This window comes from Cataglyphis hispanica, chromosome 2 (genome assembly GCF_021464435.1).
Source record: "Cataglyphis hispanica isolate Lineage 1 chromosome 2, ULB_Chis1_1.0, whole genome shotgun sequence".
NCBI lineage: Eukaryota > Metazoa > Arthropoda > Insecta > Hymenoptera > Formicidae > Cataglyphis > Cataglyphis hispanica.
The window spans coordinates 15,036,938-15,064,883 of NC_065955.1; the positions used below are offsets into that span (position 1 = coordinate 15,036,938).

The 27,946-nt window shown below is 33.6% G+C and overlaps 1 protein-coding gene across 5 annotated transcripts in view; it reads left to right on the forward strand.

The window, feature by feature from the left end:
* LOC126856659 (glutamate receptor ionotropic, kainate 2) overlaps positions 1-27,946 on the forward strand; it is a 136,133-nt gene that overhangs the window by 75,341 nt on the left and 32,846 nt on the right. For all 5 annotated transcript variants that reach the window (XR_007688382.1, XR_007688383.1, XM_050605407.1 and 2 more), the window contains exon 5: positions 22,895-23,036. Coding sequence is in view for 3 of the 5 variants with exons in the window: in XM_050605407.1 (XP_050461364.1) it covers positions 22,895-23,036 (142 nt within the window). In the remaining 2 variants the exon portion in view is untranslated. The remainder of the gene's footprint in view (positions 1-22,894; positions 23,037-27,946) is intronic.

Sequence of the window (27,946 nt, forward strand, 5' to 3'; positions counted from 1 at the left end):
CGCTTAATAGAGAGATACAGGAAGAGATGGGTGGAAGGAGCGCGTGCGCGAGAGAGAACTAGTATGGCATAAGTAATTGAAATGTTTCGAAGCCGGCCGTGTGGAAACGCTCGGTTTCGATGGAATATATATACTCCGGTCCGCCTGCAGTTATACGACTAGCATGACGATGAGGAGCTTCCCTCTCGGGAAGACTTCAAACGCATCAGCCAATCCGGCCACCAACTTCGGGATAGTTTCCGTTTGTATCCGCACGGCTGATCCGGCAGATCTTACATCACGTTTCCCGCCGACTCGACTTGGCCGTTCGATTGATCAAAGAAACGCCGCCGATGAAAGAATGCGATGAGAGCGTGCGAGATACCATCTTCTTTCCTTGTCTCCGATGTGCCCCGCCAATTACGATCATCCGCGAGACTCTGTGCGAAAGTTTTCCTTTGATCGATTATGCAATATCTCTCCGCGCTTTGAACCCCGGAAATAAAACTAATATTTATCCACGATATCATATGTGCATCTTGATTTTTTAGTACGCGCGTACTTGTGCAAATTTTTGTTACACAAAAAAATCCATACCATAAAAACGTTTAATACAGGAAAGGAAGAAATTTATATTTTTGATTTATATATCTATTAATTTAAAAATTCAGATTATACGAAAAATGTGTGCGAATTTAAAGCGTAGGATTGATATCATATAGTTCGAACTATCAACATAAATTCTAGGTTCGTTGATAAAAATAGTGATGTATTCCGACAAGTAGAATATCTAGACATGTACTTTATCGTGCTTCATAATATAATTATATAAGAGTTTTACTGCAGGATAAACTAATTAGGAAAATTATTGTTAGTCATAATATTCCATGAATTTTCGTGAATTAATCTTTTGTACACGAGAAACTGATGATGTTGTTCAGATTGCCAACCTGCGGTAATACGCATATTACGTATTGTATACGCTCTTCTATTATGATTTCAGTTGGAGAAATTTCAGTTTACGCTCTGTTATATTGCCATATGCCAATATGCCGTTTGTTATAAATTTCATATAGATTACAATGCAAAATATGCCTTTCATGTTTGCATGAATAGAAAGCTACCCTTTGAAAGCCGCTAATGGAACTTTGATTAATAATTAAAAAATAATATTTGTAAAGATGTCTAAATATATATCTGCTTTTATACGTAATAACTGGACAGATTGTTTTAATTAAGAATTTATAAAATTTTACACGAGATATGCTGTTGTTTTCTTGTTATACGAGAGATAATTGTTGACGGTTCTATAAAATAATCATTTCAAAATAAATATATATGAGAATATATATGATTTTTGTCGTATATATATGCCTATATTTTGCACAAGATACTATATCTATGTAAGAAGGTGCATTAATTGATGCGCGATAAATAATAATATAATTTAATATATTGTTATTTCATATATTGTTTAATTTGATTGCAGCGATAAAATGTCAAAAATCTGTACAAATAATAATTTTAATATATTTTCTAATATAGTATAATTATTTATTGCGCATCAATTAATGCACCTTCTTACATAAATATAGTATATATATATATATATATATATATATATATATATATATATATATACTATATTTATGTAAGAAGGTGCATTAATTGATGCGCAATAAATAATTATACTATATAAAACTGTATATATATATATATATATATATAGTTTTATAGTCGATCAGATCGCAAAAATGGAAATCAACTGTCTCGGATTCTCGCAGATCTCCGCCTTTCTCGGTTTCTGTTTTGTAGAATTGCATCCAACTTGATATTATCTTTCATGCACGACATACGTGTTGCGCAACTGACTGGATAGAAATAAGCGAAGAAGCCCCGACGGGATGCGAGAGAGTACCAAACGTACCGAGCGGTGGGATAAAACGTGTCACAGTCTGAGCATTTCATCGAATATATTGCCGCGCTGCTACGTGGGAAATTGCGCAATAAACTTCCAATCTTGCAAAGAAAATGCACGAGAAAAATTGCTTTTTTGACGGAGAAGTGTTATGCGATTTATAATGTCACGCATACGGAGAGCATTGTATTGTTTAACAGTTAACTTTAGAAACTTTAGAATAGTTGACTACGCGCTCTTCTAGATGCAAAGTATGATATAATCATTAGTAATGGTCTATCCTAACAGCGTGACATCCCAGTCATCACGCAAGACAGATTAATAATTAATTACTGCATTGAAATTTAACAGACTTTTGAGTTTAGGTAACTAATTTTCAAAGAGAATGGAAATCGATTCGCGTTGCAATTTTACGAATAAGTTACAGTCATAAACAACGTAAATTTTTGTGGCAAAAGCATTTCTGTTCAGAAATCGAAATAAAAATTTAATATTCTCACATTTTTATTCTCTCTGTCAAGATTGTAATTCCATTTAATATGAAATATTATAATATATAAATATTATAATATGGAATATTCCATTTAATATGAAATTTGAAAACAATTTTTCTATTTTCATATTTTGCGCCTTATTTCTTGCTTTTTCGTTTTTTAAGCAAAAATTAAATATATGGAACCACATCTAGAAATGAAAGACATTCCAATTACTTTTTGTTGACTCTTGTTGTCTTCAGGCAATGATTACATACACGAAAATTTGAGTCTATATCTTTCAGTGGAATTCTTATGTGTTACGTTTACGCATCTCATTTTCGCACCATGGTCTTAACATCCGTCACCTCTGAAGTTTCTCTGCGGCAACCCGTTTACGTGCTTACAAGTTCCATGGAAATGCAGTTCGTGTAAACGCGTCAAGCCACAAGGCAGACGATAGAAACTTGTTAAGCGGCGAGTTTTATTGCGCTTCTTCGTATTCCGAACACGTCACACTGCGAGATAGCTCGGCTGCCAAAGTTTCGAAGCCGTCTGGGTATTGTAAATTTTCCCATTGTTTTGCGCCAGATCTTCATAATCTCCGTAAGAACGACCCACCGTCTCGTCGTGTCCCAAAAAGCGCTTTGCGCTTACGAATTATTTACTCCCGTACCTTCGATCGATGGCGGCTGAAAGCTGGTGCATTTTGCAAGCAAGCTTACTTTTTGCCTCGTTAATAATGTTGCTGTGTGTGGAGTATCGTAAAGCAGACGATTCCTCTCGATAACGAGGAAATGGAAGAAAGCAAGGAACCGTGACGCCTTAACGGCCCTACGCCAGAAAGTCCATTAGAAATTTTAACAGCTAGATCCATCGTCCATCCCACTACGTAAGCACTCTTTTCAAGCAATCGCAAAACTTTGTGGATCTTTAATCGATATCATTTCCGTAAAAAATAAAGAAGTCTTTTTTCATAGCTTGAAAGGCAATCCTTCTCTCGTACATGTACCGATGATTCTTTCCATTCTCCTTATAATATAATATAAAATGTATCATTTATAATATGTATAGAGAAATATATTTTTCTTTCTATTAAAATTTGATTAAAGTCTTTACTATTAAATTCATAACGTTCGAAATTTTAATATTTAATCATTACAAATTACATTTTTATTGACGTAAATTTTAAATAATTTTAAATTATTTTCTTTTATTAATTATTTAATTTTATTCATTTTTTATCTTTTATTAATTATTTCATTATTAAATTTATTACAAAAAAATATATACTTCTTATTAATGTATTTTGTGTTTTCTTAAATAATTAAAACAAGAGTAAATACGAATTTTTCGTGCAGCGTGGATTTACACGCTTTTTACATTTCATTGCAATCTTCGAGTCACAGATGTATTCCTAGACATCATAAAAAATTTTCGCTTGTCCTTTCCTCGCGACAGCAACACCTCGCTTTTCTTTTCTCCGCGAATTTCACCGTCGGAAACTTCTAGCTTTCGCGTCTTGTCCTTGCCAAAAGGAAGGAAGTGCAATGTCGTTTAAGTCCACTTTTACGTATATGATATCCATTCGGCTCCGTTAGTTCTCCGCGGGAAATGCGACGCTGCGAGCATTATCCTGAAGACCGGTCCACGCGAAATGAGGTTTCCATTAGTTTGCAAATTCTCACGAGTTACTTGGCCGCACAACGACAGAGTTTCAGTGAGAGAGTCGTGCTCAAACTCGCGTTAGCTTGATCAGAGTGGTTCGGGTTAAACTTTTGTGCGAGAGATCACCTTGTCTTCAAGATCGCGCCACACTTGCGTTTTTCAGAAATAAAAATAAATATATTCATCAAATACAAGGAACTGTAATGTCCTCTATCCTCGTATATGTTGCGTTAGAATAATCTTTGCGTTAGTATTCTATTATATCTTCTAGTGGTTGCTAAATGGCCGAAATATATTTTCTCTAAAATTTTGATGACTATCATTAGTAAAAACAATAATTATTTTGTATTTTAAATAAAGCTGTTTAGTGCTATAATAAGGGATTATAAAATATATTAGACAAAATTCTTTCATTAAAAAAAAAAAATAAAATGCCAATGTTAATTAGCCTATACAAAAATTAAGGAAACATGTGAAACAGAAATAAATCTTTCCCACGACGAGAGAAAGAATTTTCTGTCCAGAATTTTTTTTTTTTAGCTACGTTAATTAATTAATAATTCTTGCGAATTAATAATAATCTCAATAATCTGTAGTCATAAATATTAATAATTTCTTCAGAATCTCTGAAGGAACTGGATTAAAAGTGTCAATATTTTATAATTTTTCTTATCAAGATGCAGTTATCGGTAATCGATACTTTTTAAGCATCTCGACAACTTAGTTCTTTAGTACTTGAGGAACTGGGTTGTTAGCGCAATATAAAGACGTTTTTATGGCGTTTGACCTTTCTTATTTTCGCCGTTTTTAATCCACGCAGATCACGCTTCGTGCCAGTAGAAATGTCAGATTTAGTCATACATCAGCGAAAGGAAAGACGCGTTCTTGTTGACCACTCGAAAAATATGACTGTGCGCGACCACTTAAGAAATTGTATAAGAGACACGATGCATCATCGTCCTTTGGGAATAGATGAGAACGTTGCTCGGGATGCATGATGGATGTTGTAATATCCAAAGAACGTGTATGAAACATGGATATTGATAATAAACCTGAACCATTTTTACAAAAAGAAAATAATCCTGATGGTTTAATAAAATTTCTTATCCTAATAATAGCAATATATTGTGCCTCACTATGCTATAAATATCAAAAGAAAAATAACTTTGCGAATATTATTACAGCGGATGTTGTAAATATGTGACAATTGTTGATATTCACGCGAGATACATTTTTATATGGTTGTCGTCGCACTGAGGAATTGTGGAGCACAGTACCGATAGAAAAGTTTCAGTTATAAATTGTGAAACTGCAACATCCCGATAGATGCAGCGATGGCTGAATAAAGCGGCTTTTGTGCTCACGATAATATGCCGCTTTTGAAAGAACCGACTGGTTGATGGACGACGGTAATACCTGCTGTACGTCGCGGCATGAAAAAAAAGGTACGCGCGCTAAAAACTCGGCAAGGTCAGTAATAGCGTTATGTATGCTAATACTTTATGCATGACATCGAGGACCTTTTTTCCCGATACGTCGCAAAACTATGCGGCGATATCTTCCATAACTTCAATAAAGTAATAATTTGAATTAAAAATGACAATTTCGATTTACGTAAGACGTCGTTTTCTGGATTTGTATTGGCAATTAATCATAACTGAATACAAATAAAATTTCCCGTTCACTTTGTAACTGACATGTTTTGACAATCAAGCTGATGATGACGATGATTATCAAAAATATGATAGTAATATGAAGTTAATGTAACGTCTATATGAAAATCATATACATAATTTCATCTATATTTTAATATAGAACTTTTATAATACATATTAAAAATATAATACAAAAATCGTGTGTATTATGAATATTTTAATAATTTTTTTTTTATTTTTTCTTATACATTGTATACAATAAGATACTGTTATTATATATTTTAATTATTTTGTTTGTATTTTGATAAAAGAAATTTTAAAAAATCATTACTAAATAAATATTAATATATTATTGAAATTAAAATTATGTAAATAATAGTAAAATTGGAATAAATATTCAGTTTGTGCTACTTTTTTCTGTTCAAAATTTGCATATTGCATATAAATATTAAAATTGATGTTATGAAATATATAAATATATAATTTACAAGCTTTTTAAAATTTTCTCGAGATACTTGCATGTGAATTAAATGCATGAAATATTAATGCAGCGAGAAAAATTACGATGCGATACTGCAAATGTCCTGGTATTTCGCACGTGGATCGTGGACTCCACTTGTGAAAACTTATGTACCTAGAGAAAACGCGCGTCTAGACACACTCTTATATTATTTTCCTGTTTATCTTATCGTCGTAAGTACATACATAAACAGCATTTTGTGCGAGAACATTGCGCGCGATGAACATAAAGGCAATGGAAAATTGTGTCTCGTGCAACATTTTTATTACGATCTATGTATGTATGTATGTATGTATGTACAAGAGGAGAACGAAAAAGAACGTTCTGATTTCGTGACACGTTACAACGACACGACTTGAAGTCTTACTTCATGGATGTTATCCATCCCTTTAACACAGAGCGATAACAATCGTGTAATTTAGCTTTATAATTTATGCGAAAACTTGATATTTTGTTAATAGTTGGAGTTTCGCCTCGCGAAACTCGTGCGTTTGCTGTTTATAAGTTCACTGATACAAACAAGTAATCCAACGTTTGCCACCTTGCTTTAAACTTGACGTTTCGTCGGAATAAAATATTCTTCACAATTCGAGCGGAAACGAATTTTGCGAACATAGCGTTTAATTGCAATTTTGCATAAACTGCAATTTAGCAAAGTCTATCTCTTAACTTTCCAAAATATAATAAGCTGAAAAAGATAAAAAAAAACATAACAATTTATAAATTTTTTAACATTGAAAAGAATATAATAGAAATATTCTCTTAGTTGATTTATGTCTGCGATTTTTATCGAAAATTTCATTTAATATCTCTGTAATATATTAAACGTATATATTATTCGTCGAGAGATGATTAATGTTTTGTTTCATATAAAGATCTGCCAGATATTATCGCATTTTTTTATAAACTTCCGTCAGATATAACTTGTCACGGTAAATCCGCCGACGAGTCGAGAGTAATTTAAAGTTCAGATGGGACTGAAAGAAATTGAGTGGATCCAGGGTGGAAGTTTTCTAATTAATCGACGAAAGCTGGCGTAACGACCACGGCTGATGAAAAATTCTATCATTCGCTTTCTCCAACGAATCGCTGCTGAGGGAAATACGAAGATGAAGCTCGAGATTATGGTCGACGGCTAGAGATTGCCGGTTGTAGAGAGAGAGAGAGAGGTATGACCGTGAATCCGGCTCCCTCGCGCGATCTTCGTGTTAAATCGAAGCTTCGTTTTCGCGAAAGTCTTGTTAGGAAAGGAATTGCCTCATGATCGATATCATCCGCCGAATCTCAGAAACTCGTCGCCCCTCGGCGAAAAGAAGAGCGCGCCCTGGAATGCAACGGAAGACCCAAATAAATTAAGGCGCGAGCTACATCGAGAAAGGAACGGGAAACGATCGACCTCTATCCGTCGACGATTGCTGCTTTATCGGGAAATCAATTTTTCATGGAATCATTCCGGCTTTTGTAACACCTCATATCAGGAATTGTCCTCGATACAGAGAGGCGCACATTTTAAATTGTCAAACGACAAGATGTGCCAACGTGACAAGATTACGAAGCGCGATTGTGATCGTCAAGATCAATTACCGTAAATTTTATTGAATCGCGTCTCAGCATTAATGATCTCTGTTTGAAAATTTATTAATCAAACATGTTAAAAAAAGTCTATTTTACAAAAAAATGGCAGTAGAAGAATTATAAACATATTTAATTTTATTTTTATCTTAGCAAAATGCATTTCTCTAAAATACGTAATATCATAGTATTAAAAATCCTACTAAAACTAATTTATCCGCTTATTAAATTATTCGTACAAATCTTGAAATAATAAATAATCAAGATATAATGCAGAAAAATCTCACTTTGTATCTCAGGCCAGTATCCATTCTTTTCAAGATCGTCTTAAGTATTATCTTAAAATATCTTAAAATTCTTACACGGTTCTGTGATTAATTTATGACATCTTAAGATTGTACTTAAGACGGTCTTAAGTATAAGAACTGGTCTTAATGTATATTCTGTATCGATATGTGCGCAAAAAATATAAACTTTATAATATAATAATTATAATAAAATTAGTATGCATCCAATTTTTCTTCGATAATTACATTGCACACAATATATATATAAATTCTTTGATTTTTTTTTATTCTGCAAACTCTCATATTTATTTATATACATATGTAATACGCGCTTTCTTTAAAACTACTAGATATTCGTATCTTCGATGCGGAAAATAAGTCATATATAATCTTATAGGCGAGTGGAAGAAATCGACGGCAAACTTGTCGGGAACAGTATTAGTGAAATTAATTTCATCCTAACAAGCTTTTCACGAGTTTGAAGAGTGTGTCGAAGAAGAGTTGGCTCGTGAGCGCCAGCAGTTACTCCTTCGTATTACTCGGTAAACTGTAGTCGACTCTACGACGGGGCTGTCCGTCGAGATGTAACTTACACGTAGCCACACAACTAACCCCCGAGACCATTTCTCATCCCGACTACACGCTCCGCGAAAGAGGTGTGGGTGACGGCGGCGGGTGTGCGAGGCACGCGATGTCGGCGAAAGCAAGGCAGAACCATCCGCCAACCCAGCCAGAAGAATCCATTCGACGAAGGTAACGGATGAGGCGAGAAAGTTTGCACGGCGATAACTCATCGTTCACACCTTATTTACCTAGTCGTCCCCGCTTCGCCTAGTCGATCGTTCCTGCACCGCTACAATTCAACAAAATTGAATTTTGACATGAATTTTCCCTCCAACACCAAATTCTAGTATTTATATCTCAACAAAATTATTTTCGGCAAAAAATTATCTCATAAAAAATTTTTTTTAAAACATACGCGTATTAATATTTTCGCAAATATGAGAGTTCGAAATCCTTTAATTTTTTTCTTATATATGATTCTTCCAAATTTTTATTGCTCGTGAAACGAGAATGATTATAATAGTTAATTGAATGTACAACCTTCAATATCATCAGTTGTAACAACAAGAAGCTATGATAAATAAAAACATCTCGTGCTTCAGCAGCGCTTAAAAAAAGTTTTGAGCTAAAATTATAATTAAAAACAAATTTATTATATCTCGTGGGAAATGTTGGTTTTCATATCGCACTTGTGCTATTTAACGATTAAGACTGCGAGATATTTCGCTCTTGAGAAATCACGAGTAGAGATAGAAAAACGATGGTAGAAGAGCAAGTCGTCATCGCAATGCGACTCGGCGACACTCCGGAAGGCTATGCATCATTCCGTCACATATTTATATCTCCGCGCGCGCGCGCGGGCTCAGGCATAGCATGAGAAGTAAAGGGAGAACGCCGTGGCTTATCGCCTCGAGATTGCGCCTAAATCTCTCCCCGGGGTGCAACAGCCGCGCACGCGGGAAGTTCCGGGTTTAACAAACGGTTGCTCGCGATGAAATTGCTCGTCGCCAGAACCGGCGCTGCGCGAAAGGAAGTTCTCGACTGTTGTCGAGGCGGTTGCATCCACCAGAAATCCTCGGCGCGGTTTGTCGTTTTATAATCGCAGCTTTTGTTTTCGTCTTGCTAAGAGCGTACGAAATCTGAGAGAAAGAAGCCAGCGTATACTCGTGCGATAATACCGTCAGTAAAGATATTTTCCGACAATTATCACACGGCAATATCTTAATAACATTACAGTAAACCATTTCTTTTTTTCAAATTTTTTTCATCCTTCCTTCGTCAGAGAAAGTTTTATATTTAAAAAAATTGTATTCATGTAATGTATTTTCTCTCTCAAATTATTTTTAAAACATTTAATATATATTTATATTTATAACCGTTGAGTAAACTTATAGAATAAGATATAATATACATCTGTAAAATATAAATTATAAATTATATATACATATATATATATATATATATATATATAAAGCAATTTTTAATTTAAATTTTGACTTATGTTAATTCAGTTTAATTATCTAGAATTACAGAGTTCAATACGAAAGAAATATGAATCTATAAATTGTGATTCCTGCACTTGAAACATGACTATTTTGAGGGAATTCTACGGATTATTCTACGTAAATTCATTTCGTTATTGAACTGAATTCTTCAATTCCAAAAGTTCGCCGGTATATGCAGTGCTTAAACGGGAGAATCGATTGTATCGCTGCTAACGCAGCACGGAAGAGCGAGATGCAACTTTGATGCAGTAGCAACGAAAACGGGGATTTTACCATGCCCACCTTTACGCTTGAATTAACATACTCATTTGTTTCCCCTGAGAGGACACTCGTTTAACCCCGGCGGATACGACGTAGCTCCTATACATCGCGAGATGCAGATGCAGTCGGATGTGCTGGAAAAGCCATATTTCCGGAAGATTATTCATGGTGCGTCTCCACTTGATTTCTTGATCTCGGTACACTAACCGCAACAAAGATTTGCGCCGCACCGCTATTTTATCTCGTTATTGAATGCAACTGTCGTCGACGCGGGGGTTTACCTTCTTGTTTAAATTGTTACCGGAAGAGAAAATGTATTACGCTCGGTTCGTCGTCACCAGTGAAATATTTAATTCGTTTCTTCCGCGAAACTGAACACGTGCTTCTCGTGTGCAAACGCTGTGACTTCTGCTCCATTGTTTTTCATTATCGTAGGTAAAATGAGAATATACGTGTATTTTGATAATTTTTTTATACAATAAAGGCATTTATTAAATAGACAATTAAATAAAGTAATAAATTAAATAAAATAAAAGTCATGAATTTTATATTAAATATTCGCATCACAATGCGATTAATTTTTTTATTGCTGAATAAATCTAAGATGTTCTATTATATATATATTCAAAAATTGAAATAACAGTTGGATTATAAATAGCAATTTTTTATTAATAATAACTGAGTCTATTGAAAAAAAATTGTAAAAATGTAATAAATTTTATTCGCGTCGCAAAATATGATTTATCTAAATAATGGATCTCTTGCAGTCTTTCTCATTGCGTAGTCATTGCGGATTTTTTTCTTCGCTAAGTGCTGACTCGCGCTCTTAAAGCACTTGGTCGAAGAGTTTTAAAGCGCATTATCGTAAAACACCTGTAGTGAATAAATGTACGCTCGGCACATAAAAGTGTTCAACTAATAAGGGAAAGCTAAAAGCGTCACAAAACAACGCTAAATTGCATGCAATAAATCAGATATTTTGATTAATTTCAGAGTAGTACAAATTTTTAATTAAAATATTTACTAAGCATATTGATCTTGCAGTTTCTTATTAAAAACACATCCAGAAAAATATTTTCTTAAATGGAATAAATGTATTGTCACGATAAGTCGTTTTAATTATATATATATAGCATGGAAACAGTGTAAACTCACTGAGAAAAATGAGTTAGTGATAGTATATATGTATAGTATATATTTGATTTTTCAATGAAATCTTACTATAATCAGTATAACATAATATGGAGGAGCAAACTGTGAGTGATTTCACTGAAAATTAGTAAAATATTTACTAATTTTCGATGAAAGCTTACTGCTTTTACTCTTACTACTTTAATCAGTGACATTTATACTGATTTACTTTAAAAGAGTATATATCAGCTGTTGTATATTTAAAACTAAAATTGGAAGATGATGAAAAGGATTATGTTCAATAATTAAAACAATTCTTATATCATCCTTGTAAGGATTTGCAGGGATGTAAATCTCGAAATTTCCGACAAATTTGTAATCCGCTGATTTGACGGCTGTCAAATGACGCATAATAACCATAAAAGCCCAACATAAATGTAAGAAAATAGTGGAACAAATAAGAAGTCATAATTTTAAAATTTTTATCTCACAGTGTCATATAATGTCATATTCGGGTATCTAATTTCATTTACAATATATAAATTCTGAAAATTGACATATATTTTTTTTTTAAATGATAAATATATTTGTATTTATACATTTTAAAGTAGATCCGCAAATGAGATTAAGGGCTCATTGACTAGATTAAATATATTTCTCTAATACGCACACTAGCAAAATCTGAAATAATATATATTTATATATTTATTTGTATACTACTTATATTTTTTTTATGTATTATTCAAGAAACCCAAAACATCCTTCGAATAAGGTTTATTTGACACATAAAAGATTCATTCAAAAACAGATGTTGGAAAAAAATTAATAGTTAATATCATTATATATTTTCTTTAAACTTATACATAGATTATAACTTCTTTAAGAATGTAAGCACTTTTTCAATTTGCCCTTTTATCATCTCTGTATAATACAGTATGTCAAAGCTCCAGCCGCTCTCTAAATCCATCATTAGTTATTTTTATTGCAAATTTTATTCTCTTATAAAACACGGTTTCTGTCTTTACGTATATCGTCACTTATTCTCGCTAGTATCTCCAGTTGATTTCATTGCTGATCAAACATTTATCGTGAAAGTTTGCAAAGTGGCAGAAATCTGAAATCCCCTCATTGCTTATATTCCCGGGAAGAGCCATGCCGGGCACATTGATGTACACGCACACACGCGCAAATACTTTTCCTTTCCTCGATGGTGGAGTTTTAGTACCGTAGGGAAAAATTACCGCGGAAAAGCAACCGGAATCATAAAACGTTAGGTTCCGCCTGGCTCGTAGTTTTAAACGGATTCATAGCCGACACGTTTTATGTTTATTCGAAAATCAAGAAAATATACACACGGGGTGCGAAATTATTTTTATTCAATTATAATCAATCGGAAATAATAGATGACAATAATCTCTCTTCAAAATGCATATATCAAGAAGGAGAGCATCAATTTCTGAAAAATATATTCAGCATTATCTATCATTTATTAATCATACAATTAAAGAACTTACTACTGTAAACTAAAGGGAAAAAAAGATAACTGCGATCTGTGTAAGCTTGTTAAAGCGAAACTAAAAGGAACTAAGCGAAATATTTATGTTTTGAAAACTGACAATTTGGAAAAAACATGTGACAGTTGGATGCAACTGTCATAACGACAAGAATGACTACATGACACAGTGCGCTCGAGCGAAAAGAGAAAAATTTCGAAAAACAAACGAGAAGTACAATAAAAATATACCCGAATAGCAACTTTACCAGACAGAGTATGAATTTCGTTGTTTCTTTCCCTAACTATAGTCGAAACTTCACCGGAAGATGAGCATCCGACTTGGGACGTAGCGGGAACACGCCGCATCTTCCTGACGAGGCGACGTAGACAAGCGGAATAAATTACTTTCTTTATTTTCAAACGTAGTTTTCGCTCTGGTCTGAATGACCCTCCTCCAGTTTATCTTCGGGCACTGACTCATCTAGCAGCCGCCGAGAGTATCGATTATTTCTGCGTTCCAACTAGATTGCCCGGCACAAAAAGGGAACCGTCGTCCGTACGGTATCGAGAAACGAAGCCGGAAAAACATCCGTCAAGGAACATCCATTAAGTAATTAATGTTACGGTAACAAAGGACGTGCAAAGAATTGCAGTTCGCTATATACGAATGCGCATATCTATGCGGTTTCTGACCTCGTTTGAATGTTTTAGATATTTTCGATTAATGTGCTTCTTTGATCAATCATGTAATAAATCGTATGTTCATAAAAAAAAATTAATAATTAAAAGTTTATTTTTTTATTATTTAAGTTTTAAATTAATTTTAAAAAGAAGGAATATAAATATCTCCGAAAATTGTATGCTTGCACTAAAAAAATGGATACTCTATGATAATATTAATTATTTAAATGTTTCTCTTGGCGGATGTCTTTCCAGTCTTTCCAGTTTTTTGATATCATATAGGCGATAATTTTCTGACAATTGGTTAATTATTTTGCTAGAAAAATTATAAAATAATACGTGGAAAAATTTTTCGGTTAAAATTTGCATTACAGTAGCTGTTTGAAAAATTTACGGGCTGTTGAAAAAGTTACTCATCACATTTTTTTAGTATGAGATTTCTTTTTTGTAACAAGAAACTTTGCATTTCTTTTAACTTTTACGATGTTCATTCAACGACTTCGCGTCTACTAAGTTCCATCAACCGCACGGCGCAAATGAATTGGCGCATTGACCGGTTACGACTATTTTAAGTCGATTCAGCCATGCCGAGAGAATGTCAGCTGTGCTTGACCCAATTTTCCGTTTCTACTTATATCACGGCGAAGGTAGCGATCTAGGAAACAGACCGGAAATGGTCCGAGTAAGTTAGTTAACCGAGACTATTGGCGAGGCGACCGAGACGTAATTAACTCATTAACGTCTGGGATAAAAGGAATGGAGTCGCGATTCTGTCATGTTTTCAGAACAGAATGAATTAAACGTGAGAAATAAAGCTCGTCGTTATCGGTCATGTCACTGTCTCTCGCGTGTTTTGCTCTCCTCGCAGCTCGCTCTAACGCGAAATTAAACCCAGTGAAATTATTCCTCTCGTTTTATGGAGCATTTTCGCACTCGCTCCTCAGAGTTTTACACGGTTGGTGTGTGCTCGCATTTTTCCTCACATCGTCCGATTCTCCCGTGATGTCACGAAGCGCGATATGTGTCTGTGCAACGCGGAAAAGAGACGAGAGAGTCGATCCATCCTAGGCCGAGTGTGTGGTACATAAAGATATATTACATGCGTATCGTTTTAGAACCGTCACGAACCGATGCGCGAGCAACATACCTAACTAAAAAATTCGTGACTGATAAAGTCATTGTAATATATAAAACTTGACTTGTCTAGTATCTACATTATACGTATATACATATACTGATATCTATATGTATATGCAATTTCTCATGTTGATAAGAGATCTGCACGGACATTTGTCGCCGGGTCCAATTAACGCGAATTTGCCTCGATTCTAATCAGAAAATTTTACATAATGTAGCAAATTGCTCAAGCATATCATCGATATTTTTTTCACAGGACAATTACATATTAATTAAATTTTTCAACTGATTGTGAGAATTATTACATCTTTTTTTTTCTTGCAGTACCATTTAAAAACTAATACTATAATAGCGTACTGTTATTCTTTTAATATCGAAAGCTTTTATTTAAGCTTTTATTTAATCAAATGGTACAATTTTTGAAATGTTTGATATTAAATATCGAATAAGCTCGAATTTTTTAAAACCAACGCACAAACTCTCAAATTTTTTAATATTAATACTTTTTAATAAGATACGGATATTGTATAAACTAATACAATATTTAAATTGTAATATTATTTTTTTAAAATCTACGTTTATTATCAATATAAATAACGACGAGAAAGAGAGAGAGAGAGAGAGAGAGAGAGAGAGAGGGAGAGGGAGAGGGAGAGGGAGAGAGATGAATTAATTCAAATTTTCTTATACAGAGTTTGTCAAGCGCAGAGATAAGCAGAGAATATATTCTCGCAAATTCTAAATGTCGCCGTACGCTTATCTGTCCGACGATTATGCTAGCTGTATGTTACACTTTCCCAAGTGCGGTTACTTTGAGAATACAGTTTCACACGCCTGTCGGATAAGCCAGAAGGAAGCAAGCCGTTTCTCCGAGTCCTTCTTACTCAACTACGCAAACTCGCGAGACGGTCCGTCGTCTCGATATATCTTTCGCGTCCAATAATCAAGCAGTTAGAGAGACGACTCTTTCTCCGGGCCGTCTATTAAGGAGCCCATGGTATCGTCTTAGGAACTTGAAATTCGTGTCGCGAATGGAACTTTAGGATTGGAGCGAATAAAAAGTCTCCTCTCTCTCTCTCTCTCTCTCTCTCTCTCACACTCTCTGTCTACCTTTCTTTCCCTCTAACTTTCCTTTCTCCCCCGCGAGGGATGATATTTATCTTGCTTCCGCGAGTGGTGGCTCTCTTAAAATTATAGGCGACGCGAGAAAATTTCTTCCGTCGCGCGCATCTGCACGGTATTCTCTGAGACAACCTCGGCAAGCAGACCCGGAAATAAGCCGCGCGTCTCCTTTATTGCTCCTTTGCCAGTGCTCTTATCGCCTTAATTTCAAGCGTGAAGCATTAGTAGACTCTTGTTGCTCGCGTTTACACGCGAACTTCGCGACTTTGCTCTTGTTACATCTCGCTTGGAAATATCTTGACCGATTTACGATGATGAAATATATCGTAGTAACGTTGAGCGCGAGAGGATTGTCTCTCATCTCGTGTGCGAAGTGGTATCACTTTCGCAAATTGGCGCTGTTTGCGTCATTAACAATTCCTTATGTACGACGTTTTATGTATGAGACAGAATGAGTTCTGTTATGTCGACAAATACTAGCAGAAAAAAAAAAACTAATCCCCTGCGGTATATATTCGCAACGCAAGTTTTAGTTTCAAAAAAATCAAAAACTTTTCTTATAAAACTTTATTTAAATTTAAATTTATTGTTAAATTAATAATTAAAATATCTCAAAGCATTTTTAATTCAGTTTTGATGAAAAAAGAATAATAATTTTCTAAAAATTTTTAGCTCTAAAATTAAAAAATAATCTTATGGAAAAAACCGCTCTACAAAAACATAATTGAAATCGAATATTATATTAAAACTAAAAGAAAAGAATTCAAATTTTACTTCAATATTAAATGGCATACATGACGATATTCACATTAGATAAAGGATTAAATTGAAAAGACGAGTAGCTCAAGTTACATTCTGTTGAAATTAGAACTTCTACAAACTTTAACATTAAAAATATGAGAGAATGCACTAATTTCCACCGTAAATACATTTTAAATAAATGAACTCGGCGATTCTTTCAGAGGGTATTTAATTAGTTTTATACATGGAACCACAATTTCGCTCTACATAATCATTTTAAGAAATACTTTCAAGACAGGACATTAGTAGATATGTAGTTCGTTAAAACAACGGACGTAATATAACAAAGAGAGAGAGCGGAGGAGTTTTACCGCATGTTTTTCCACGAACATAGCGAGATGAGCTCGCGGAATGAACTGACACTATGACAAAGTATTGCGTGGAATATCGTTCTTTTGTAGACCGGTCCTATAGAGAAATTCATCTGACTCAGCGCCAAAGCAGCCTCCTGAGGCTCGCCGAAAGAAAAGGCACGGCGGACGTAACGCAGCTGTAACTGACGCAATGATTCTCTCCCTTGAGTGGACAGGAAGCTCGCTTATCTTTCTTTACCTTTATCGGACTCGTCTTTTAGTTACTCAAAGCCAACCCGTTATGGTGCATCTTCAACGAGGAAATCCCGTCGACAGATTTAATATTATTCTTGTAATAGCAGGCAATTAATGGCAAGAAAAGGATAATATGTAATATAATTATATTGAATATATGCATGAAATCCATTTAATATTTTAACTGAATTATTCCATTGAAGATGGCAAAAAATAAAAGCGCGTAATTAAATATTTCTGCTTAAAATATTTGATAAAAAAAAGGATAAAATTATTTTATTTTTTTCAATATATACAAATGAAATGTAATATCATATTCAATGTCCAAAATTAATATTATTGGCTGTCTGTATGTACTGTATACAGTACATCGGCCAAATTCTCTCTCACCGATTTAATTCCCTACGATATCCGATTTTGTGTTTTATTGTTGATTTTATGAGAAAACTCGATATCAAAATGACTGTGATTATAATTGCAATCGATTGGTGATTACAACAAATATAAAAGTAAGGCAAACGCGATATTTCTTGATGATTAATAAAGTATGAATTTCGAATAAAATGCATATAAAAAATATTGCGTGAAACTTTTTCTCTCTCTCTTTTTCTCAAACATTGATGTTTGATTTTTCATTTTGCAAATATTAAAAAAAAATTTTATCTAAATTTTATATAAAATATGAAAGAACGAAATTAACAATTTTAAATATGATTATTAATATTAAATTATACAAATATATTTTATTTTTATTTTTGATAATATTTCTTAAAAATGTAAGAAATATATTGTCAATAAATATATAATATATTAATTTTTATTTAATTTTATTATAATATTAAAAATATTAATATATTTTGTTTATAATACATATTTTGGCACAATAATTTTGGATATTAAATATATTACATTTCATTTGTATTTATTGAAAAAATAAAATAATTTTATCTTTTTTTTATCAAATATTTTAAGCAGAAATATTTAATTACGCGCTTGTATTTTTTGCCATCTTTAATGGAATGAATCAGTTAAAATATTAAATGGATTTCATGCATATATTCAATGTATACAGTAATATACCAACAATGCATCGCGTTATTTTTATTACTTCCGTGAGCCTCTATCTAGACGATAAAAGCTCTCTGTAACTAACGTGAACGCGCTAACTGCTAGTGTGAGTAGAAGTATCTCCCCTGCAATGTGTGGCAGCCGCAATAAAGCGTTCAATCGACTCACGCAACTGTGCTTTATTGATTATCCGATTTCAATATACCTGCCTGTTACCAGTTGCCGATTGAATCGAACCACCGACATGAAATAAAACGTAACATAATATTAGATACGCTCATATTCTCATCATGTTTGAATGATATTATAAGATGCGATTTTGACAAGCGATATTGATAATGTAACATCATAACAATGACATAGCAAAATTCCAGATTATAATTGAAAGATCAAGGCAGATTAAGTTTTATTTTATTTTATTTTTTTTTTTTTAAGAAAGAGAGAGAAAAATTTAAAATTAATCTAATCTCTCTCTTCTTTTCTTACATGTCACATGCTTGAGAAAAATTGTTGCCACTTGACGTGCATAATTTTTACAAGATAAGCAAAAATCATTTCCATATCGAGACATTTTGGCAGGAAATCACGCGCGATAAAATATACGCAATCTCGGCGTGTTTTTGTACGTGGAAAACTGAACTATTCGGTTAACGAGGAGGTCGCGGAATTGACGTGTCGTCAGCATTTTGCATTTTCTTGATGAAAAATAAATATTGGAGCGGCGCGTAACCATCGAGCATATTGATTATCAAACATATCGAAATGCAGGATGCATTTTTCATCAACGTGCGTCGTTCTTGAGCGTCTCATTGTTATACAGAGTCATATCTAGATCGCGTACATCTGATGAAAGAAATTTTCGACGCGACTACTAACGAGTACATTAATCAATTAAAATCTTATTTATTTGCTTTGACAGAAACCATTTATAATAACGAATCTCCATAATATACATGTTATTTAATATCATATACTTTTTACTACATCTATTTACAAACTCTGTATACATGATGTTTTCAAACCAGAGGAGATGTGAGAGGTTTTATATTAATATATATTAATATAAAAAAAATATTTATTTGTAAAAAAAAAATGTTTTTATTATATTTACAATTGCACCATCATTTTACAGTGATTTATTACACAATAACAACTTATAATGAAATAGTATTTATTGCAATCACATACTTTATATAAATGTTTTTCCGCTAAAAGCATTTACACAAAATTGATTTTTTAAAATATCTATATGCGAAAAGAATGTACAAGCTAATAAATTTACTATTTTGTTAAATTTGAAAATTTACCATACATTAAAATTGCGCACAGTAATCAATTATAAAGATATTAGAGACGGCAATTCCGAATTCTGTATATTCTTTCATTTTTCATCTCAATTCAGATGTCGGGAGATTAATGGCGCTGATTCGTAACTTTGTTCCCGCAGATGGAATTAAAAATTCCAAGATTGTTTTATCGTTGCTGTACGCTTCGTGACGATACGGTATCTTCTCGCAAGGGATTGTGACTATCTCACAAGCTATCTCTCGAAAGCTATGTAGAACATCGACGACGACGATCGACTAAAGTAGTGCAAGGAGTGGTCTCCTTGTGAGAAAAAAAAAAGAGCAAGCAGAAGACATTTGCTCTTACGTCAGGCTGTTTGATTCTTTCGAGAGTGCGCCTCGCAATAGGTATTATGTCTAGAAGGAAAGAAGCTCAAACATGAAGAATTCTTTTACGAACCGATTCTTTATCGGTGACAAAGTTTATACTGAACGATATCGATATCGTACAAATGTACTTATAACAGGCTTCTCTTTTCTCGATACGTTATCAAAATTGATGTCGAGTGCAAAATTATTGTCGTCGTAAAATCACGCAAAGGAATTATTGGCGTGCAATTGTGTACACAACTTCTCGCTGTATTGTTTTTAATAAATAATTTATGACAACTTGACAACAGTGGCGATAATTAAATTTGCAATTTTTAAATTAGATATTTTAATTGATTGCCTTATGTTTTACACATATGATTGATAAAATTTCTGCTTTAAAAACTAGAGCGTTAGCTCTATCATTTTTTGAAAATAAAAATATTTTGTTATATTTTGTGCGTAATGTAACATCGAGTAATTGGTGCGAGTCAGCTTTTTATTACAGAACGAATCAGTCGAATTTTGTAACATCCAAAAATACAGGCTTTACCTGCACGCTTTGCCAAAATCAATCTAGCAAATTATTCTGCTCGCACATATAGTGCACATTAACACTTGATACTTGAGAAAGTCAGGTTATTCACTGACAATATGATTGCTGCAATGTTTATAGCAATTAACATAATTGAAAATACACATTAGTTAAACTCGATGTAAACGCATTGATTAATTTAGAGTGACAATTAATCATTGCATAATAATAACATCAATAACAAATGACGCTATATAATTTGTAATTATCATATTAATTGTCGATCGTATATTAATAATGAAAATACAGCATGTTTCAAACAGATATTACTGTCAAATCAAGATCTTTGCTTCTACATAAAAAAATCTCTTTAATGTTTTGACAAAATAGACTTGTTATTGATAACGATATTAAACTCAATCAGTTTAGTTTACAGATTTTAATTTTACATAGAAAAATTTTTTTATTTGTCTTTGAAATATTATATTTCCACGTATATGTATATGAATGTATATATTATGTATTTAAATGTTTTTTTTTACACATACACATGCACTGTCATAAAAATGAAATAAAAACAAAAGTGTGTTACAAGAAAAAGATTGTATTTTTGTTTTAGACGTTAGGAACACATATTTTTTTAAAAATCCAATTAATAATACAGATAATTTTTCAAAAAATGCGCGAATAGTTTTAAACAAGCATACTGAGGGACTAATCAACTAACCGGTTCGTTCGAGTACCATGTTAAAAAAGAGAATTTCTCACAGAGAATTTCTCAAATGGCTTTAACTAGCTCCGGCCCTTAGGGTAGTCTCGAGTAAAAGCCAGAACTGCCAAGCAACGCGATGAAAATGCTGTAAACTCTTAGGAAGCTAAAAGGTGACAAAATGTGCGAGTCATTGGCATCGAAACGTAATAAAGTTACTTCAAAATGTTTCACGTCTCTTTCTCTAATATTGTAAAGCTATCCAAAGATAGTATTTTATTGCGAAAAATATGTAATTCTTTCTGTCGAATGCACTTTTATTACTATAGTAAACAGCTGCTATGAAGAATTGTTATGGCCATAATGCCAATCATCAGATCAATACCATTGCTAATACTTACAATTGTGAATAGTCTTTTTTATAATTCTGAAAAATTATTGACATACATAAAAATAAATTAATAATTTGTTCGTATTTAGCTTGAAATGACTTTTCGCTAAATATTTGGCTAAATATGTTTCCCTCATTTTCTTAAATTTATTTTTCTTTAAACAAATTTATCTTGTATTCCACCAGAGGGTGTCACTAATTAAAAATAATGTTTCCTCTTTATATATTTGTAATATATCTTTGTCTGTCCATAAAGTTTTTTTCGAATAAAATATTTTTTGAAATATTTTATATTATTTTGCATTATTTATTTATAGTTATTTTGTATTTCTAAAATTTATATTCACATAAGAAGCGCAGTAAAAAGTTGCGAAGTAACGCAATATAATTTGGCAACTCTTTGATAAGGCTATAATTTTTTGACGCAATATGAATCTACTTTAACAGTCGAAAGTATAATTACTCGTAGATACGATTCTCTCTAGTGGAACTTTTATATTTATAATTCAAAACTATCATAACTCTCTGTTCTCCTCTGTCAACGCCCTTCCTTCTCCGTTTCACTGTTCGATAAAGTCGCAGACGCGGAAAGAGGCGCAATCGTCGTCGACGGATGTGGGAATGGAGGTGAAATTCACGAGACGATACGGCTACGAGAGCAACGTGCGCATAAAGGGCACTTTCGCTAAATTATGCATAGCGCATGAAAAATTCCCATGGCGAGTCGAGCCCCCGACTTCCACGGGCTGCATAAGGAGATTCGCATTATCGTACATGTTGAATGACGGGAAGCAAGAGAGAGAGAGAGAGAGAGAGAGAGAGAGAGAGAGAGAGAATCCGAAGGGCAGCCGGGAGACCGGAGAGCAGCCAGCAGCAGTATGAAATTTTTATCAGTGGTACACGGCGGAAAGCATGTCCGGAATCGGAACCGCTCCGTCCTCCAAGAGCATCACAAAAGCAAACGTACTCCGCGAAAATTCCACATCCACGCAAACTTGATGTTATATTTGACATTTGTCTTTCTTGTATTAATTAGGTCGACGTACTTCATTCATTAATTCTGCGAATGACAAGTTTATTAATTTTCTAAGCTATTACTCTTTTTTTTTTCCTTTTTTTATCTGCGCGTTGCTCTAATATTTACTTGCATTTTCATTTATTTTTTAATTATCGAGCTATTTTATTTATCTTTAATAAACGAATTGTTATTCTGTTTCAGACCGCTACTAAAACAGATCAAGAATTCTGCAGAATCGCATATCGTGCTGGACTGCTCCACCGAGAGGATCTACGATGTGTTGAAACAGGCACAGCAGATCGGAATGATGAGCGACTATCACAGCTACCTTATCACTTCCCTGGTAGGTATCTGAGATTAAACTAATCAACTTTGCGTTCGTCGTAAGACACAAGGTAATCCGGAGTAGGCGTAAGATCCGCGAAATGACATCAGGCGCGTCGTAAGGCTCGTAAGGCTAATCGTCTTCATCGCTCTTCATCGTCTGAGCCATCTGCGGATTTTCCAGTTTTACGAAATGTCAAACGAATCGAAAGAGCTATGCCGAAAGACTTTACGTTCTCGCGCAGGTCGAAGATCGATAACTTTACTCCCGGAATATTCGAGTCCCTCGTAAATTACTGCTAAAACGGTGAGAAATCGATTATCGTAAAAACGGTAGCGTTTTAGCCACGGCAGAGATTGCCATTCACTGCCGTTGACTCGCCGTGATTGAAGATGTAGTTAAACGTCGAATAGCGTCGATATAGCATTAAATGGTCTCCGCGGTATTATTTCCGCAAATTTACTCGATCATTATATCTCGAATAATGTAATAATCTACTTGAGTATCCCGCTTTGCAGTAAAACAAATTTGATAGATCTTATCGATGTCAACAATATCGTTATTTTACATTATTTAAAGATTCATCAATTGCATGTTATAATTATCTCCAGTAACATTAAATCAACAATAATATAGAATACTGATAATAATGTCTCGATTAAAAGCTCTGTTAAAAGCTATTAAGATGGATAAAAAATTAATTATACCAGAAAGAAGATCTTTAGACTTACTTAATGAAATTAAAAAAGCATTAATATTTTGCAGGAAGTTTGGAATAAAAATCAGTGTAAATTATCAATTATTTCGTTAAATTAAAATACAAATTCAGAAGAAAGAAGACACTAAGAATAATGTTAACAAATGATTTATTTGGTTGAAACGAAAGCGCGCAGTTTATCACTATATAAAATCACCAATATGAATTCTTAATTTTAATAGCGAATAAAGAATTAAAATTCATTTGTTGTAAATTTGTTTGCAAACTCGTAACGAGGATAATGAAAATGTTATGCGAGCGCAAAACGCGCAACTTGACGAAACGTTCACTCAAACGAGTAAAGGGCGGAAGTAGTTAAAATTGGAAGCTGTCTCAGGATAATTAGTAATTTACAGCCGTCTCGGCGACGCGAGTGGAAGCATCCGTGAGGAGACATCTTGTCGCACGAGCGAGACGTTACGAGAAATCGTCGTCGCGTCGACGTCAACATTCACGACGGCAATATAAGTGATAAAAAATAAATAGGGCTTTAAACGGACACGCCATATAACCGCAAGCGGTGCAATTTATCTTGGCGCACCTCCTCCTCCCTCTTCCTACCAGATTTCAATTTAGATCCATTAAAATGTAAATCAGCGATGGTATTTGTTCAAGCGCGCGCGAAAGAATCGAGCTATGCTTCTTTCCCTTGATTCTACTGACGACGGACGATTTGTCTTACGCAGGTTCGTATTGATGACAAATTCTTATTGACGATCACTGGTATCAATTCACGAGGTAGCAGTTGCGTAGATTTAATAATAAATTCTTACATATGATAAATCATCCATTTAGCTTTCAACGATAACTTGAAGAAGATCGATGAAAATCAGCCATAAATTCCATTAATAATATATAATTACTCTTCATGATCCTATTGTAAAATATGCATCGTGCAATAGTACGTTATTAGTAGAGAATATTAATTTATAAATATAAGATGTGCTTGTCTCATTAATATTAATTATTACGCATGCAAAAGAAGCACATAGCGAGAAAAAAATGGGCGCAAGCGGTTTTAAAAAAACATTAAACCGAGTAAACGATGCAATCTAATGCAGGGCGGAAAAGCGCGAGTGATAAATTATTAGACAAGCGCGGGTAGATTTGTCGACATGGAAGAGCCCGATGAGATGAAAAGGATAAGGCTGCTTAATAATTGCTTAGTGTCGCGGCTGATTTCCATCGCGCGTAGAAATTTAACGGTGCCGCGCGCGATTCCCGAGACAATATGTCCCAACTCGGAGACTATTTATTTTCACTTACGTCGGCCAGTCGTCAAGGCTCTCGGAGGGAAAAATTGGCCATCATCCATCAACCTGGCCTTTCCACGGTCAGGAAGTCTGCACAGCTGTGTTACATGGGCGAATATAGATACACACACACACATCGTTGCAGCGCGCTGTTTACCCGACGCCGCGAAGAACGGGTGAGAGCATTAATGATTCTTGCTCGGTCACTGCAAGCTTGGCTTTCGACGGATTACCCTTCATCGAATTAAGTCCGCCCCATGAAACAGTGATTTCGCAATGAAATTATGGGCGTCCGTCCTCTCCCGCAGACACCTTGGTTGTAGAGGAGACCGCGCGAATTTTCCAGCAACCTCCGAATTTAGCGGCATCGTCGTATCGTTGTGGTTTCCGGTGCGATCATTACGATTAATATGCCCGCTACGGTTACGATGATTATTATAGTCATTATAGCTTTAACCACCATTAAGGCGCTTATTACGGACATCCATTGCTTGTACGATGATACGCCGCTGGATTTTCGCGCGTTTCTCTTTGGAACTCTCGAGATCGGAAATATCCTGTTTCGCAGTGAAATAGAAAACTTTCCAAGCAAAATTTCGCTCAATAAAAAGACACTTAACGGTCTTTATTCAGGAAACTGTGAAACCAGAAAAATGTAAGGAAGTTAATCAGAAAACTGTAAAATTTTGGAAATCACTTAAAGAGAAGCCAAGTTTTCACTAAAAGGGAATAATAATAATAATAATACGCACAACTATTTATCAAAATAGCAATAAATAATTAATTATTAAATTCGAACATATAATCCAATATTATCAGACAATAATCTATTTATTCAAATGTTCAAAACGAAATTTCAATTCATAAATTAAAAATTGAGATTTAATTCTTGCGCGGATCTTTTATACAATTTAAGCTAATTATAAAAACAAATTATCAATTTTTTATTTTTTATTTTTATTTCTATACATAAAGTTTGAGAAATATTACCACGATAAAAGTTTTAAATCAAATCTGTTCTTTTGTAAAAATTGAAATAATACCTATCGATCGATAATTGTCGCGTCGAATAAATGCATAAATGTAACGGAATACAAATTAGATGTTTAAAAGCCTTCTGTATAAAATAACTTTGACGTATGACCGAACCGAACATAGTTGTACAACGCAGTAATACACATCTCTGCAACACATAAACCATCTGTCAAACAGCTTCGACGATATTCTCCGCGTCCGTGAACACATATTCGCACGCGCCGGCTGTTTTCGTTTCAAACAAGTTACGAGCGAACGAAAATTTAATGACAGATCTCGCATCGGCTACGATGGCTACGCGGGCGCAGTGCGCAATATGCCGTGTGAAAAGCAATATACTTGCCGGATCCGCATCCATATTCCGTATGGGCGCGATGATAACATGCTGAGAATAAAACTGGTCCCTTTGTTACTCGCTCCTCTGTTGCTCTTGCAAGTGAACGAAAATCCGATATCGCGTGTATATTTACACGGCCCCCATATCGAGACGAATAGGCGAGCCGAGGATACAGCAATCTGTTTTCCATCAACGTTATGGATGAAAAGTATCCGACAGATATTCATGCCGGGACCGTGACCATCGGATCGAGTTGCCATCGATCAATAGTCATTTATGCGTGATATACGCATCCCGTGTGATGACGCGCGCACACAGTTTTTTTCCGTGCACGTTTTTAAAACATGTTAATAAAATGTCACACATGTGAGATGAGAGACACAATGTTGCTGCTGCGGATCGTCATACTGGAAGAAGTTACACCGGCACGTACAATAACGCATTTGCGCCGTTGCGTTCTTACACGCAAGAGTTCTTCGGATTTTCCTCTCCGTTGCCCTTACTTTACCAGCATAAATTACTCTTTTGGCGACTATAACTAGTATATAGTTTTATTAAATTATATATTAAAATAAATTATATGTATATTAATGAATAAATGGAGCAGCGTAATAATTTTTTAATTAGTAAAAGTAATAATTTTAAGCTTATTAAAAACTAAGTAAGCCCAACAAACACATATTATAACAGTTATATAACTTTGGAATAAAAATTAAAATAACAACTGTTATATATTTATTATATAACTGTCATATATCATCATCTATTTACTGTTGTTATTAAATATATGTGAGAATAGTTATACTCGTAATATAATATTTATATAACATAAAATTATTGATATTATATTATTTTATTGATACATTAAGAACATAATTGTAATAAAATAATATATAACATAAAAATAGTATTCGCTAGTTTGTTTCTTTATCACTATGCGACGCGCAATGCGTTTATCTCGCATTTAAGTTTTAGCTATGAGAGCAACTGAAAATTAAAAAATGTTTAATTAAAAAATTATTTTCATCAGTTTTTTGATCTCAACATAAGGAATTCAGATATTAGACTGATCGTTTAGAAATCGGACGGATAAATGTCTGAAAAAGTTAAAATTATATATCTTATTTATCATATTTGTTGTCTACTTAAGACATAAAATACAGTTTTAATATTAATATAAATAAAATTTTGCATTTTACGAGTTAAATGATTTAAATTTAATTATTTAATTATTTAATTATGTCTACCCAAGTCTTTTTGTCGTATAATTTAAAGTAATATTTATAACATTTTAGAAAACGTATATATGTTAAAAAAAACATTTGTATATATTATATTATATTATAAATACATATCTATATGCAATGTTTCTGCACCTTCTTGTGCTGTATATTCATTAATAATATATTCATAAATTAAAAATTATAACATTCATATAACAAAATTATATAAATATTAAATCAGTATGTTATATCTTAATATTATTATAGTTATGTTCTTAATATATCAATAATATAACATTATATAATTGTTATAATTAAAATAT